Source organism: Bemisia tabaci, chromosome 4, assembly GCF_918797505.1.
Source record: "Bemisia tabaci chromosome 4, PGI_BMITA_v3".
Taxonomy (NCBI): domain Eukaryota; kingdom Metazoa; phylum Arthropoda; class Insecta; order Hemiptera; family Aleyrodidae; genus Bemisia; species Bemisia tabaci.
In genome coordinates, this window is record NC_092796.1 from 13,306,925 (window position 1) to 13,322,561 (window position 15,637).

The window sequence follows — 15,637 nt, forward strand, 5'->3', positions numbered from 1 at the left end:
TTGTGCAACTGACTCAAAACGGCCAAAAAACTATAGCCACCCTTTTGCAGTTTCACTATCGATATGAAACAGTTACTCCAAGGGGTGCTTTTCATACATGAAAAGTAATAAGTGCGGCAATACGTGTGTTCAGATAACATCATTTGAAACTCATCTCTCTCTTTTGCTGAAACATAATTTGTTTGGAAAAAATTAACAAAGGACTTTAGTAAAAATGAGTTGTATTTAGATTTATTCTTTCACAATAAAAATTCACTTAAAAGTCCGACGGGACACTGGACTCTGTATAAGGCGAGTCACAAAAACAGCACGATGTAAGAGTTAATAGTACACAAAAAAAAAAGGAGAACAAACAGTTATAACCGGGAAATTTAAAATCTACTTGAATATTTTTCCTTGGTTGAAGGGGCGCCCTTGCTTGTCCGTGCCCTTCCATGAGAAATAGTCTTCCACAAGCTTCTTCGTTTCGGCAGAGTCAGCGTCTAGCTTCTTCCAGTCATAAGACTCGTAATCAATTTGCCAATCAGGGCTCAACTGAAAGAGGATGTGAAATGATGATTAGAGGCAGTTTCGGAAATTGGGAACGCAAACTGAAGAAATTATTACCATAGACTAGCCATTGAAAAATAAAAATTATCTTCCTACTTGCACTGTCACAGAGAGGACTGAAAATACCCACTTTACGTACGAATGTAAACAGAGGTAAGGATCACGGGAGGTGAACAAACTGAGGTATACACGACAATAAGAAATGGAGCAAATTGGACAATTCAGGATGTGGTGTATAATGGCTAGGTAAGTGATTTGATGGGAACTAAGGGGTGCCTCAGAGATACACTGTTTACTTCACGGTGAGATTAGATCTTCACTATCACTCAATATATGAGGATTTATATATAACAGTGGCGGTCCCTGACAATGGCCATTTAGAGGGAAAACGCTTTTTACGAATTCTGGAGCTCTCAAAAATGCCTGTGCAAAGTTTCAGACTTCCAGCGCAATTTTTCGGCGAAGTATGAACTGAAAACCATGTTATTTGTAAAAACAGCGGATTTGAGAATCCATGGTTCTCCCTGGCCGGCGCAGCAGAGCACCACAGCGATTCGAACACACTTGCAACAACTGCCCGCGCACCAGCCATGGGCTGCAGCTGACACTGAAATGATTAGTATCCGGACAGTCTCGCCAGAATTGTTGATTTTATAACTGATTTTACAATTTGCTCCTTACTTTTGTTGTATAAGGTACACAGTTCAGTTCTTTGTTCAATTGTCTTAAGTGGCTTAGCATTAACTTACTTTTGGTTCATTTCAATAGTTTCACCAGCACACACTTCGACACCACACTTCCTGAAGACTTTGTTTCATGCATAAAATGATGTTCTCAGTAAAAATAGCAGATGTCACATTTTTTTCAAATCGCTGTTACTCTTTCAATTTTTCACTTACATAAATCATAATATGCATGTTTTTACATCCATGAAAATCATTATAGGAATCCTCTCAGTTCTACGGACGGCAAAGTGCAAAGCTTCGAAAACTTGAAACGCAATTTTCTCACAATGTGAAAACTCTACGTCTGCTTTTGTTACATGTAAGTCCTCAAACGCTGAGATACACACCATAAGATTTTGGAGGAAAGAATTATCACCATGTAACAATGAGCAAAGTTTATGAAAAAAATAAAAAATAAAGTATGAGTGGTAAAAAACTTACTGTGAAAGCCAAATCGTGGCCTCTCCAGACCCACACACCGGAGATGGAACTATCGCTATCTTTGCCAAACAAACATACTGAAGCGAATGCTTGCTTCCTCATTTTATCTAACCTTTGATACATTCCTGTAAACAAACACGATGAGAAACCCAAATTAATAATATTAATTACTTCCAGCAAAAGCCAAAGGCGAAATTTTCAATCAAAAGTGCTTATTCATTTGTGCTTATTTTTCCATGCAATACTGAGGATGCCCGCATAACTTGGAATCAGCTGACTCAGAAATTCATCTAGATCGTAAAATCTTTTGGTCTCAAGCTAGCAGGGAAACCTCATAAAAAGTACCACTGACTCATAAATTTACTCATTGATTTCTCATCGCTGATATTCCTGCCTCTCCCCTTCAGTTTGCTTCTCCACACAAAATCAAGAAAGGAGCAACGACACAGCTGGTCACCACCCCACTCTACCAGCTTCAGGCATATCAATGAAGCAGTACTGACTGTAGCCGGAAGAGCAGATATGTCCCTCCACTTAATGACACCGGCGCACCCCAAATTTTAATCACAAACCTTCATTCAGAAAGTTGTAAATCTTTTCCACTGCTCTCATTCAATTGGCTTGCGTGCAAGAAAAGAATCGGAAGGGCAAACTCTGCTTATTTTGTCGGCGTCACTCTACTAGCGGAAGGAGTTAACGTTATGGCACTCAAATGAACAATAAACATAACATGTATTCAGGAAAATTCAAAACTAACTTAGGAGGCAGAAAGGCTTAGCAAGGACAGAAAAAAAAAAAAAATCTCACATTATTAGCATAACAATGGATATCAATCAAGAATGCTGACGATTAGGTTATGGATTCCAAATGCGCTTGTGAAATTGGGTGGACTGATCCATTACCCTGATTTGACAGGTTGTAAGCCACACATGTGCAATTTGCATGCTTTTCACATAGCTATATCCAGTACAGACTGAAAATAGGCTAAAACCTAAGAAAAAATTCACTTCAGCGCTGGAGAAAGCGCTGCAGGGCTATGCATCAAAGTGCCAGGAAGCTACATAAAAAATCACTATCTAACTTGGGAGCTCACAGCTTACCCTGGTACTTGCTAAACCTACCAGCCTTCTCTTTACTTTTCCATTAGCTACACACTGCCATTGAGCCCAATGATCGCTGCTTTCATATAACAATTCACTAACTTTGTGAAGACTAGATAATGACACAGAATAAAGCCTTCACATCGAACTGGACTGATATTTCATCTTCGAATTTAATTTAAAAGTTGATCACTTTCAAAACAGGCTAGCAGCTGTAATTTGAAGACAATGAAACAGGGGAAAAGAAAATTGAAGTACAAGAGAGAATAGTGGATTAACCAAATTACTTTAAAAACAATGAAACTTCTCGTCAAAGGATGTTCTATGACAGAATCTTACCTGTGATTAAATTGCAACTCATGAAAGTCTTTGTAAGCTCATCGTTGAATTTGTATTCTCCGAACCAAATTGAATAATTTTGTTTGTCGAACTTTTCCCAGAAGTAAGGTATTGATTTTTCTTCTGGATTATTTGAGTAAAATCTTTTGAAGTCTTCAAAGTTAAATGTTCTGCAAACAAACAATTCTAAATTAAGGATAGCCAGGGTGTGTAGGCCTTCATCTAAAGACTAATATTTATTTTCGGTTGAAGTATAAAAAATAAGTTGAAAAGTTTAAATTAAATGGGGGGAAAATGCTTGAGGATTTTTTTCCTACTCCATCAGAAAATAGAGGTGATTGTTATCATTTACACTCACTTGCTGCTCTTGCAAGATATTTAAGTGTTATGAAGGCTGGATTTTCACAGGGTCAAAAAAACTGCATTTGGGAAAATATTAACTCATCATAAATTCTGACATAAAATCGAAGTGCACAGGAAGAAAATGTTGCAAAATTTATGTACAAATTCATTCCCGATGCTGAGTGGATGGACTTTAGACAGACTGATTCTAGATGCCTTGGAAGAAACTCAGATCTATTCATTCAAAACCAAAGTTATTTTCAACGTTAGTTGATATGGTTTACAGTAAAACTTTGAAAGTGATAGAGGTCCTGATGAAAAAATGTATGAAAGGCATTCATGGTGAACTCAACTGCCAGTCATCAGTTTTCAACCTTATCTTTCCATTTACAATAATTTTATCAACTCCACTTGTACTTTGGACAGGGAAAATTTTGCTGAGATGATGCAGAAATTGAACAGCGGAAAGTCAACATCCTTTCTGGTCTAATTCAAGCTCTCTGGCAGGTAAGCTACAACAATTGATTGAAATAAAAAAAAAATCAGGAACGTTCAAATTTCTGCTCGAATCACACAATCTTCATATTATATGGTTAAAAGTTCAGATTCAGCATCTACACAGACAATGAACTTGGAAATCTGAAAACTTGAAGAACAAGTCAATGAGGCAATTTAATGATCTAAAAAAGAACCCAGCACAGAGCATGGGCTCAGCGGCTCTCTATGAAAGTCGATGAAACTTTAATAGATTGATATGAAGTTCATAATTAAGGGAAAGCCAAAAAATTAGCTCACTTATGCGAGTAGAAGCCGAGATATTCACGATTGAATCCGGACTACTTTCTATCATGCCGCAGCATGATGGAGGAATTCAGAGTCCCCTCTAGATCAGACCTCACGTCACTCACGAGTAGATAGGTGCTTTCTTATGCACTCAGCCGGGTCGAATGCCGTACTATCTACCTCTCCCCACATCTGTCACTTCTGTCTCAGCCTCTCAGCAGCTACACTTCAGATTAAACCAGCCGGCGGACCGGCAAGGGAGAGATGCGAGAAGTAGGGAACTCCATATCGCACAGCCCGAACGGAGCGTCCTAAGGAAAGGAGTGAGTGTAAACAATGCGACATTGTAGTTACCTGGTGGGGTGAGGCGGTTTCCTGGCCGAAGTGCTCAAGCAAGGTAAGGCGAAATGGAGAATTTACCTCCGCCGCACAGAAAATAGTCCGGGTTCAATCGCGAATATCTCGGCTTCTACTCGCAAAAGTGAGCTAATTTTATGGCTTTCCCTTAATTATGAACTTTATATCAATCTATTAAAGTTTCATCGACTTTCATAGAGAGCTGCTGAGCCCATGCTCTGGGGTTCTTTCCATGCACTATATTTTGTATTAAAACTCACCCAGCAGGTAGTGCATCAAAAGGATCTTTTGATTTTGGTTCAGCTAGTAGAGCTGCCTCACATGCATCTGGCTCTTCAGCAGGTTCTTTTTCTTTCTTTTCAGGTTGTTTCTTTTCTGTGACAGAGATGAAACGGCAAAAATAAATTCAAGGTTTTCAACCAGTAAAAACAGGCATGCAGAAAGTGCTTGCTTAGGGGCCTGTTAAAGTGCGTAAAAGTGTTGAAGGAGGATCAATTTGTAAGGGTCAATAATTGAAAATCAAAGAAAACAGTCCTCTCTGAGATATTGCAAGGAAATTTTGTGGGAAACTGATGGAAAAAATGTGGAGAGGCAGTGGATGGGTCCCTGAAAATTGTGAGGATTCTGCACCTCTGAATAAAACACAAGGTCATGGATAAAAATGTGAGCATTAGCACCAATGGTAACACTATTAAGATTCAATTTCAGTGGAGGATTTAATGACACAGGTCAAAACCTTGGCAGCTAATGTAGGTGGTCAAGTGATGGAATTTTCTGTTGGAAATTTCGGATAATATCGTAAGGTAAAGAAAAATAATAATGAAACAGACGTAGTTCATTCTTTAAAGTCGAATCATGATTCTGTGACCAGCGCAACTGACCTGTTGTGGAGGGCTCTAAGAGTCGTTTCCTTAGTCCTAAGAGCATTTACAATAATTTTAAGCCTCAATCCCAATTTTTTTTTGGACGTGACAAGGGTGATGCTAGGTGCTGAGGGTGCCAGACTTATGGATCACCTTACATACTGGTGGTTCAGGATTAAATTTTGGATAAAAAATTGGAAGTAAAAATCATTGTGGTAGGAGATATTTATTAAAATATTCCTTTTTTCTCTGCATACCTTTGGGAGCTTTTTCTTGTTTGCCACCAGCCTTCTTAAGTTCTGGGACCTCTGGGGCTTTGGAACACAAGACGAAATTGCCGACTACTTTTTTGACTTGAGGTTGGTTGATGATAGTTGCAAACCAACGATTGACATTTCCATAAGATTTCCTGCAAATTCAGATATACAAATTCGTCACAAATAAAACAAAAAGAAATAAAAAATGAAATGAATCATAAAAAAATCTGGGGGAAAGAAAGTGAAGACTTGATTAGACAATTCTCGATGATGAGTTGATGAACTGATAAATGAAAAATGAATGACAATGAATTGATATTTTGATAAATGAAAATGTCTGGTAAGTATAGTGAAATTATTATCAACAGTGAAATAATTTTGTGGACAAACCAAAGATCACTTTACCTCTTTCGTCTTTCCAAAAAAATGAGAAACACTTGTTTGGACTGTTGAAGAGGCCAATGAATTCATATTTAACTACTGCCCAAGAGAGGTTTGAATTGGGCGATTAAAAAAAAAAACGAAATTACTTGAAAATTAATTGATAATAATATAGAATTAATTAAGGTAAAGCAAATGCTTGCCGGTCCACTTATTTTGTTCTTTACTTAAAGGTTAACATTAATACATCTATTTGATTGGTAGGACACAAAAAACAATATTGTTAGCAAAGTTTAGTGAAGTTGAACAACTAAGTGGAGCAACTTTGTGGACTTTACTGTTTAATTTTCCTCTCCTTATTCCAAATAGAAAAAAAATATTCATTTTGGACTCAAGTTAGAGGGTCATAACAAGTGGAAAACTATTCCCTTGCTTATCGTTTGGGTTTATCATAAGAGGAAATTTAAAAAAATTTTGTGAGTGAGATTAATGACCTTTACCTTGCAGTTAGAAAAAAAAAAACAAAAAAAAAAAAAAAAAAAAAAAAACATAGTTGGGAGCTAGCTCTTTGAGCAAGAGATAATACTTCCACTGATGAAATGAGAAAAAAAAGATTCTTCAATGGTAGCAGATTTTGCAACGGATGAGAGAACGACATAGGGAATAGATACATCATAACAACAACAAACAATAAAGGATTGAATAAGTGCTCTCAGACAATTTCTCCATAATATATTTGAAAAACCAGTGAAACTTGAGGCTGAAATGGAGGTTGTTTTTTTTTTTTTAATTGTACTCATGTGCAGTATACTGTCAGAATAGTATAGTGAAGTTGAGGAATGGAGAAACACAACTTTGTGGACTAAACTAATTATTTTCCCTCATCTGTCTTTCCAAAATAAATACCATAGTTAGTTTTGGACTGTTGTAGAGGTATACAGCACCTTCACTACGTGAGTTAGGACTGAACCAAAGACATGCTCCGTCTCCAGTTTTAACAGTGAGATTCATGAATAATACCTACTGATTTATAAATGACACAGAGTCTTTTCAAATCTTTCTCATTGAACTGAAAGGAATATTAATGTCAGAATAGTATAGTGAAGTTGAGCAATGGAGAAACACAACTTTGTGGACTAAACTCTTTTTTTTCCCTCATCTGTCTTTCCAAAATAAATACCATAGTTAGTTTTGGACTGTTGTAGAGGTATACAGCAACTTCACTTTGTGAGTTAGGACTGAACTAAAGATATGCTTCATCTCAAGTCCTAATAGTGAGATTCATGAACAATACTGATTTAGAAATGACACAGGGTCTGTTCAAATCTTTCTCATTGAACTGAAAGGAATATTAATGTCAGAATAGTATAGTGAAGTTGAGCAATGGAGAAACTCAACTTTGTGGACTAAACTCATTTTTTTCCCTCATCTGTCTTTCCAAAATAAATACCATAATTACTTTTGGACTGTTGTAGAGGTATGTAGCAACTTCAAGTTATGAATTTAAATATATCCCTGCATCTGTCTTCCAAAATAAATTCCATAATTACTTTTGGAAGTGTACACGGTATGTAGCAACTTCAAGTTATGAATTTAAATATAACTGACCGAACTAAAGAAATGCTCCGCCTTCAGGCTTAACAGTCAGATTCATGAATAATACTAATTTAGAGGAGACACTGAGTCTTTTCAAATCTTTCTCATTGAACTGAGAAGAATATTTATGTCAGAATAGTATAGTGAAGTTGAGCAATGGAGAAACTCAACTTTGTGGACTAAACTCATTTTTTTTCCCTCATCTGTCTTTCCAAAATAAATACTATAATTAATTTTGGACTGTTGTAGAGGTAACCTCACTTGGTGAGTTTTGAATAAAGTGGAGGAAAACAAGCTGTCTTTAAGTTTAAACAGTATGATTGCTGAACATCAATAATGGAGAAGTGCTTACTCTAATGCTACATTATTTCAGATAAATTTTATTGAACTAAGAGGAATGATTAGTAGCAGAGATGGTAAAAAAGAAATTGACCAAAACCGCAGAACCAAGTTAAGCTTCTCTGCTTGATTATCAATTCTGAAATGGGGGAAATCCCCCCCTCCCCCTCACTTTCCCAGAAAAACAAATATTGAATTTCTACGTTTCCACTCAAGTGCTAAATAAATGGGTGAAACGACAAACAAAAAAAATGAAGTTCTTGAGATTCCTGGAAGAGAGTGGAGGGCACAAAAATTAGTGTGATGCACTCACTCCTTATGCAATGTGGGATCAGATTTTAGAAGTGAGGGCCCTGACCGATTTCTGTCTTTCTCATAAAGCAGGGCCAAAGAGGCATCAATTAGGAAAGTTTTCTTTCACAAAACCAAAGGGCATATGCTAAAAAAATAATCTTCTTTAAAAAAATCTTTGGTGTGCATCGAACTGAACTGATATCAATATGCAATTTTTGCCCACTACTACATTTTGATTTTCCAAAATAGCAGTCTTCCAGAACATCTTAGTGCTCTCTTTCTCATTAGAGAGTGAATGTCAGAGAAATATAGTGAAATTGAGCATAACAACAACTCAACTTGGTAAGGATTTCCTTGTTGCTTTCCCTCAGTTGTCTTTCCGAAAAAGCCATAAAAAGCATTTTCAGACTGTTAATGAGGGGTACATGGGTGAACTAGGAGAGATGAGAAGACTTTTCCCTCCAAAAAATGAAGTTTAATGATAAAGAAAAACTTAATTTTTCCCTTTATTTTTCTGGAAAGAAAACCATAAAAAGAAGCATTACGCATAATTTTAAGATCATAAATTGAAATTGGTTGGATCATCATCAGACAAGTGTTGACATCTATGTGACAAGAGTCTTTTCAGAAGAGGTGTCAGAATACTCATGAATCATCATTCGATGAGGATGGAATTAAAGGACTGATTTAGCCTGTTTCTATTTGGTTTCTCATGGTTTCAACAGACAGCTCTCTTCGAGAGAAAGGTTGAAGAAAGAAAATAAACCAAGACCCCTACCAGGTGCAAATACAAAGACAGAATTAATGTGCTGTCTTTCATGCAGAAAAATAACGAAGGAAAGTGAAAAAAGTACACTATGAAAAGTGCTTATGGAAAGTATGTTAGAAACCTAAGCAACCTTTGAATTAGATTTGATCAGAGATGAACTAACATCTCCTCACAATAGTGTGACCAAGTCAGTTCAGAAAGGGTGTCAGAAACATATGTATTAGAAACATAATACAATGAGCACAACACAAGGAGCGGACCCGAGTAAAAAATGGATTTTCTAAGTTTTCGGTAGATAATTTTTCAGACCCCTAACCTGAAGCAACTCGTAATCACAAGTAAAAACACTTTAAGTTGGGGAAAAGGGGGGGGGGGGGAGCCGAATTATGAAGAAAATCAACAACAACAACAAATCAAAACAAGGACTGATAGAAAAATAAGTTAGTTACTGATGCGAATGCAAATAGGATGAGAAAAATGCAGGAAGAGAATAAAATTGATATTGAGAGCATTAAAGTTAAATGACTTAAATGAACTTGAATCATCATCAGAAAGGAGTTGACATCTGCGTGACAAAGTCACTTCAGAAGAGGTGTCAGAAAATATTAGGAACATCATGTAATGAATGTAGCTCAGGCTCAGGTAGAAGACCCACGCAAAATATGGATCTCCCATGTTTTCAGCAAAAAATTCTTCAGAAAAACGAGACTAAAGAAAATCAGTATTACTTAGAAATAACAATACATTAACGGCATGCCAGTTGAGGGTTAGGAGGAAAAGCCACCATTAACATTACCAAAAGTCAAAATCGACAGAAAAATTTGACTTCCCTCATGCAAATGACGATTGAATGAGATGAGTGCACAAAGGGAGTATAATATAAATGGTTCCAATAAATTTTTATAAAATCAAGCTAGAGCACTTGAATGAACTTGAATCATCATCAGAGAAGTGTTGACATCTGCGTGACTGAGTCACTTCAGTAGAGGTGTCAGAAAATAAAATGAACATCATGTAATGAATAGCTCAGGAAAAAAAACTTAACACTAAGTTCCTCTTATCAGAGGGCTGACGACAACTAATCACACACCAGGTGAAGGTTACGTAAACAAATCATTTTTTTTTTCAAAAAACTCAAAATAAACCAAACGTAACATTTAAAAAATTGGCCTCCGGCCAATAATCCGTACCCCAAGATCGTTTGACATGCATAAGGCAACCACAGATATGGTCTTCTCAGCAAATTTTGAATGAAATTGAACAGATAGAGATAAATGGAGGAAATATTGATAAATGGGGTACTCATTGAAATGAGACAATTTTTTACCTGAATTCTGGATCTAGGACATATTTATACACATTAAGCAATGAGCAGGCTACAACAATATCAGCTAGAGTAATTCTTTCGCCAACCAAATATGTGCGTGTTAAAAGGTAATTGTTGAGGTATTGCAGCAAGGCTCCTAAGTCACTTTTTGCTTTTGTTACTACCTACAGGAAAAAGAGGTACCATTATAGAGGAGAGATTTAAGAGAAATATAAAAATAAGGAACAATAACTTTTCAGAGCAAGACATCCAGAATACTCAATCGATCAGATGAAAAGGAACAACTATTACTTCGATCTGGCAATCTTCTTTGACACACTTGATTACGATTTTCAAATTTCATTCTTGTATGATTACCAAAATCCTCTGTGAACGTTCTAAGCTTCATTAGTACTGCAGGTTTTGAACAGGGACGAGTTTTATGTAATGATTTACTGAAGTGATGGCAAATTGCAGCCAAACTTCGCGAAAGATCCTCATGTAGCAGAAGATCCTTTCCCCCTAACCTCAACCTATCTATTGCCCATTCTAAAGTGAGGTTAAGCTGATAAATGAAAAATAAACAATCAGCAGCTGAATTCTTGAAACATTAGGATAGCTCCTTAAATTTTTGATCTCTTTCACCCCTGGTGATGACACTGGCCCTCTAAAAAGAACACCAGGGCCAATTTGAGGCGGACATTCAATATTCATAGAATACCACGGATTTATTTTGATGTTGGACATCAGTTAATTGCTAGGATCCTACGCAAGGTTGCAGCACTAGTAACTGCTCACGAATTTTAACTTTGGCTCTTGCAGGAATTTAGGGATGCAGATAGGGTTCTGCAGGACTTGCTTCTGTTTTAAATAATCATTTAGCTTGAAAAATTAAGGTTTATGTACTGCAAAAATTCACTAGAAGTGGTCTCTTGCTTTTCTTAGACATAATAAAAAAACAGGGGTGTGAAATCTGCTGGGGATATTATTGGGAGAATCCACACCCCAAAAATAATAAGAAAAATTCAAACAATCTATTGCTATCTATGATTTTTACGGAGATGTTTCAAGTATTTCAGACAGATGCAATGCAAAATTCAAGGAAATTTACGCAAGTGAGGATCAAAACAAGAAAAAAGTAATCACTTGAAAAAATTAGGAAGGTCGAAAATTTTTTCGGAGGTGATTGAGAAAAAATGCCACATCTCATCAAGATTGCCACTGAATTTGGAAAATGTCTTTCCCTAACACGTTTGGTTGAAATTCCCTGACAATTGAATATAAGACAGGTGGTTAAGAGGACATTCTTGAAAATAGTTTTCATGGCAAGATTTGGTGTGCAAAACCTCAAACCCATGCTAGAAAGCGAATTAAGGTGATAAAACAAATTTTCTCAGACATTAGCCCATATTCCGACTGTGGCAACCCTGTCTCATGAAACTTTCGACCAAAGGGCACTTCCTGCACCCCTGAAAAAAGGCAACTTGAATAGGTAAATTCTTAACTGAAACAGTCAAATTTGGACTCTTTGATTAGAATTAAACAAAATTTCAGTTACTTACTTGCTTGTTGAAGAGCATAATTCCCATGTATGGGTATGCCCAGCTGCTGGCTGGTGGAATTATTTCGTTGTCTGCAAAGCTCAACCATTTTAATACCTGGGCTTTATCAAAATCGTTTTTCCCTCTAAGTTGATCATTAGATACTGCAATGAGAAACAAAAATCACAATAACAGAACAGGAATAGCTCAAGAGAGATCTCCAAAATATGACTATGAGATTGATAGAAGCTTCCTCATTTAAAAGAGTAGCTGTCCAATAATTTGTTGGGCAAGAAGTGGTTTTAACCCATTCTCCTCATATGATGACTTTCCTCAGTGGGCACGCGACTGGGAAATATCTCAGCTGACAAGTTAAATTGCGCAATCTGTCGGCATTGCTACGCTTGAGATGCCATCTATCGGAAAAAAGAAAAAATAACATTACCAAAAAAAACTTGTAGCAATGCTGACAGATGGCGCAAATTAACTGATCAACTGAGCTATGTCCTGCGCATGCGCAAAGTATACTCATCAAATGCGGCGAACAGGTTAAAACACATTTTCAAATGGACCACTAGACAAGGTGCAACTTTCAGCATTCTGATACATGTTTCTTCACTAAAATTTCACTTGGAATACGCCGCGCACAATGAAAATAACCGAAATCAACTCCATCTTAAGATCTTCAACGATTCTTGATGCGCGAATTCAGACTACCCGCTCATGAAAACTCAATGCTCTGCGTGATTCGCATCATGCGCTAGACGTTATCATGACAGTCTCTGCAAAATAAAAATCTGGCAACCGCAATCTTGACGCTTTGGCTCAGCTGTAGCAAATTGCTTATAGTTTGAACAACACATGGTGGGAAATGAACATTACTCGATTGAGAAGCTTAGTGCGCGATTGGACTCAAGAGCTTTGAGTTTCTTGTCAGCAGGCAGTTCATATTCCTCGTAACCAAAGTGAAATAAAAACGTAAATATCTTCGCTTGGAGTTTGTTTCATTAGTTTTCGTGGCGCGAATCATGCTCTACGAGAAATTCTGGTTAGGAAACATGTGCCAGAATGCTTAAATTCATGCTGTGTCTAGTGGTTCATTTCTGCTCTTTAGGGCTAGTGAGGGAATGATTCCAGGCCGAAGGTATTCACTAATTAAGACAGGAGGGTCTGATTTACCAAGGACAAACGACATCTTTTCTCCAGAACTTTTGGGCACATGATTGGGAATCAGTGGTCCATTTGCCGCAGCAGGCTATGTGATGTTGAAAGATGAGATGCTATCTGTGATTTCAAACTTTCAAACCCCAGATGTGACAAAATATTGCAGTATTATGTGATACATTTATTGGGATAGTTCAAACGAATCTCATTTAGTTGATTACTATTCGTGAGCAGACAATCAGCTGACCTGCTACTCCATCTTTAGAGAAATTGGATAAATGGGTAGAAATCTGATAAGACTACAGTGATGAATTTAATACCATCAGCAACTTGATTTATTGAAATTTTGAGTTTGTGGACGAAAGAAAGCAAGACTAAGGCAGAATGCTACAATATGATTGGTTTGCTTTGTTCGTCATCCCCTTCATACAGCCTATGTCACCTCATGAGTTGCAAATTTTATTTTTTTGTCTGTTTCACACAGGCACAACAACATGGCACGACTGGCTAAGCTGATGAATCGTACACCTCCATTCCTCCTAAATCTAGTCTTGTCCAGTCAGCGAACACAAACTGTAGCGATCAGGCTACAGGGAAAGAGAACAACTTTGATTGTGTGCTGAAAATGTGGGTAGAGAACGTCGGTATGAAAAGATAGGATAATATTCTTACCATAATAGGCAATAGCATTGCTTTCGGTGATATATTTGCCATCAGATGTTTCAAAGGCAGGAACCTGAAAACGAGAAAAAAATGCATGAAGGAAAATTGTGGCTTGTAGAAATAAGAATTCAGTAATTGGTCATAGAAAAAGTGAACTAGTATACAGCTCATACGAATGGTTTGACCAGTCAACTCGGGCTTTACTTGAGGTGTTTATCATTCAATTGACAAAATTGCAATTCCTGATAAAAAATTATTCCTCCGCTCACTATTCCAAGGGCAGCTCAGCGCATAGCACACTGAACTAAACTGAGAGGACAGGGCTTGATTTCTTCTCCGATTCTTCCCTCTTATGAGATTTTCCTAGAATTTTCCTTGACACAATGAAATGCCCCAACAATTCCCAGTTTTCCAGAACTGTGGCTACCCTGCTCATGGGACACCATCAAGTACTCAGGAGGTGTTCTGTCACTATCGTCATGTAGCTTTGAAAGCAGAAACTAGCTTCTCTGATGCAAAAGGTCAAATTATCATAAAAAATGCATTGATCATGATTTACACAGTTTCTTGGAAAAAACAGGTCAAATAATTGTCATGAAAGTCCAACTCAGAAGACAGACAAAAATAAATTTGCATTACTCGAGTGCTATACCTCTACTAAGTACCAAGGAAAATTCCTAAGACACAACTGTTAATGTGAAAAATCCCTGATCAGTAGTTCTGGAGGATTCATCTAGTTGCTGGTGTGCAATGTTGAGTCAGTCTATCAAAGGAACCGCAACAAGACATGATGCCAACGCGGACAAATTGGGTTTGAAATGCAGTTAAACGGCCATAGCCAGCAATAATAAAGGAGTGAGCCCATTTTGCATAAACTTGCACATCGTATGAACGGTTGACGAGTGACTGCATAGATCTGGACAAGAACTTTCAATGTGCGATAACATGCGGGGAAAATGGTCCACAGTAATGGAGAGTTGACAGCATCTTGCAGCTATGCATGTATTTAAGGTGAAACGACAACTAATGCAAAACCAGCACACCATTGCAAAGGCAATGTTACAGAGTTAACCTAACACTGAAACTGAAATGGAAAAATTCATCTTGGAGTAACATCCATCTACCTGCTAAATAGAGTAAAAATAAATTTGCACTGACCTTGCCAAGCGGAAATTTCTTCAAGAAGGCTTCGCTTTTGTTAGTCTCGCCGAAAACGAAATTCGGGGCGACGGTCACGTTTGCGCCAGCATATTGGGCCGCTATGAGGGCCTTGTAAGCCCTGTAGTTTTCCGGATAAGTATACAAAGTCTGCAAAATAAAAATTAACAGACATGATTGTCGAACAAATTGGGATGTAATTCATGTCAAAATAAGGCAAAAACCGAAGGGATGTGGTTTTCTGAAAGGGATAAAAGTGAGATGAGATACATACCCCTGCCACCATGTTGACCACGTACAAGAAAGAGAGAGAGAGAGAAGGAGACAAAGATGCAACATGCAACTGAAAGAAATGGCAGCGAATGGACAGGGGAAGGGAGAGAGAGAGATAGAAAACACTAGACCTATACAACAACAAGAGGAGTGAAAGAGAAGGGATGGAAAAAGGTAGGCGGAGAGAAGGGGGAATGTATGGACCAGATTCAACACTGATGCCGAATGGCAAATAATATATAACAAACAAGAATTTCCGGACTATTGAATTCCGGATTTTAAAAACAACGCTTTTTGTGTTTTGTTTTAAATTGAGTACTTAGAATTTTAATTAACTTTTTTAGAAAAATTATTAAAAATCAAAGCAAAATAATTCCTGTAACTCTGAGATCAATCA

The 15,637-nt window shown here is 37.2% G+C and overlaps 1 protein-coding gene across 1 annotated transcript; it reads right to left on the reverse strand.

Moving 5' to 3' along the window:
• Positions 1 to 204: 204 nt before the first annotated feature.
• On the reverse strand, positions 205 to 15,408 carry eEF1gamma (elongation factor 1-gamma). The gene is made up of 10 exons (XM_019046113.2): positions 15,242 to 15,408; positions 14,968 to 15,117; positions 13,819 to 13,882; positions 12,004 to 12,146; positions 10,463 to 10,626; positions 5,757 to 5,908; positions 4,897 to 5,011; positions 3,155 to 3,324; positions 1,716 to 1,840; positions 205 to 534 (listed from the first exon to the last, which is right to left on the reverse strand). Exons 1-10 carry the CDS (start codon positions 15,251 to 15,253, stop codon positions 379 to 381), a joined length of 1,251 nt encoding a protein of 416 aa, XP_018901658.1. The 5' UTR covers positions 15,254 to 15,408; the 3' UTR covers positions 205 to 378.
• Positions 15,409 to 15,637: the final 229 nt, after the last annotated feature.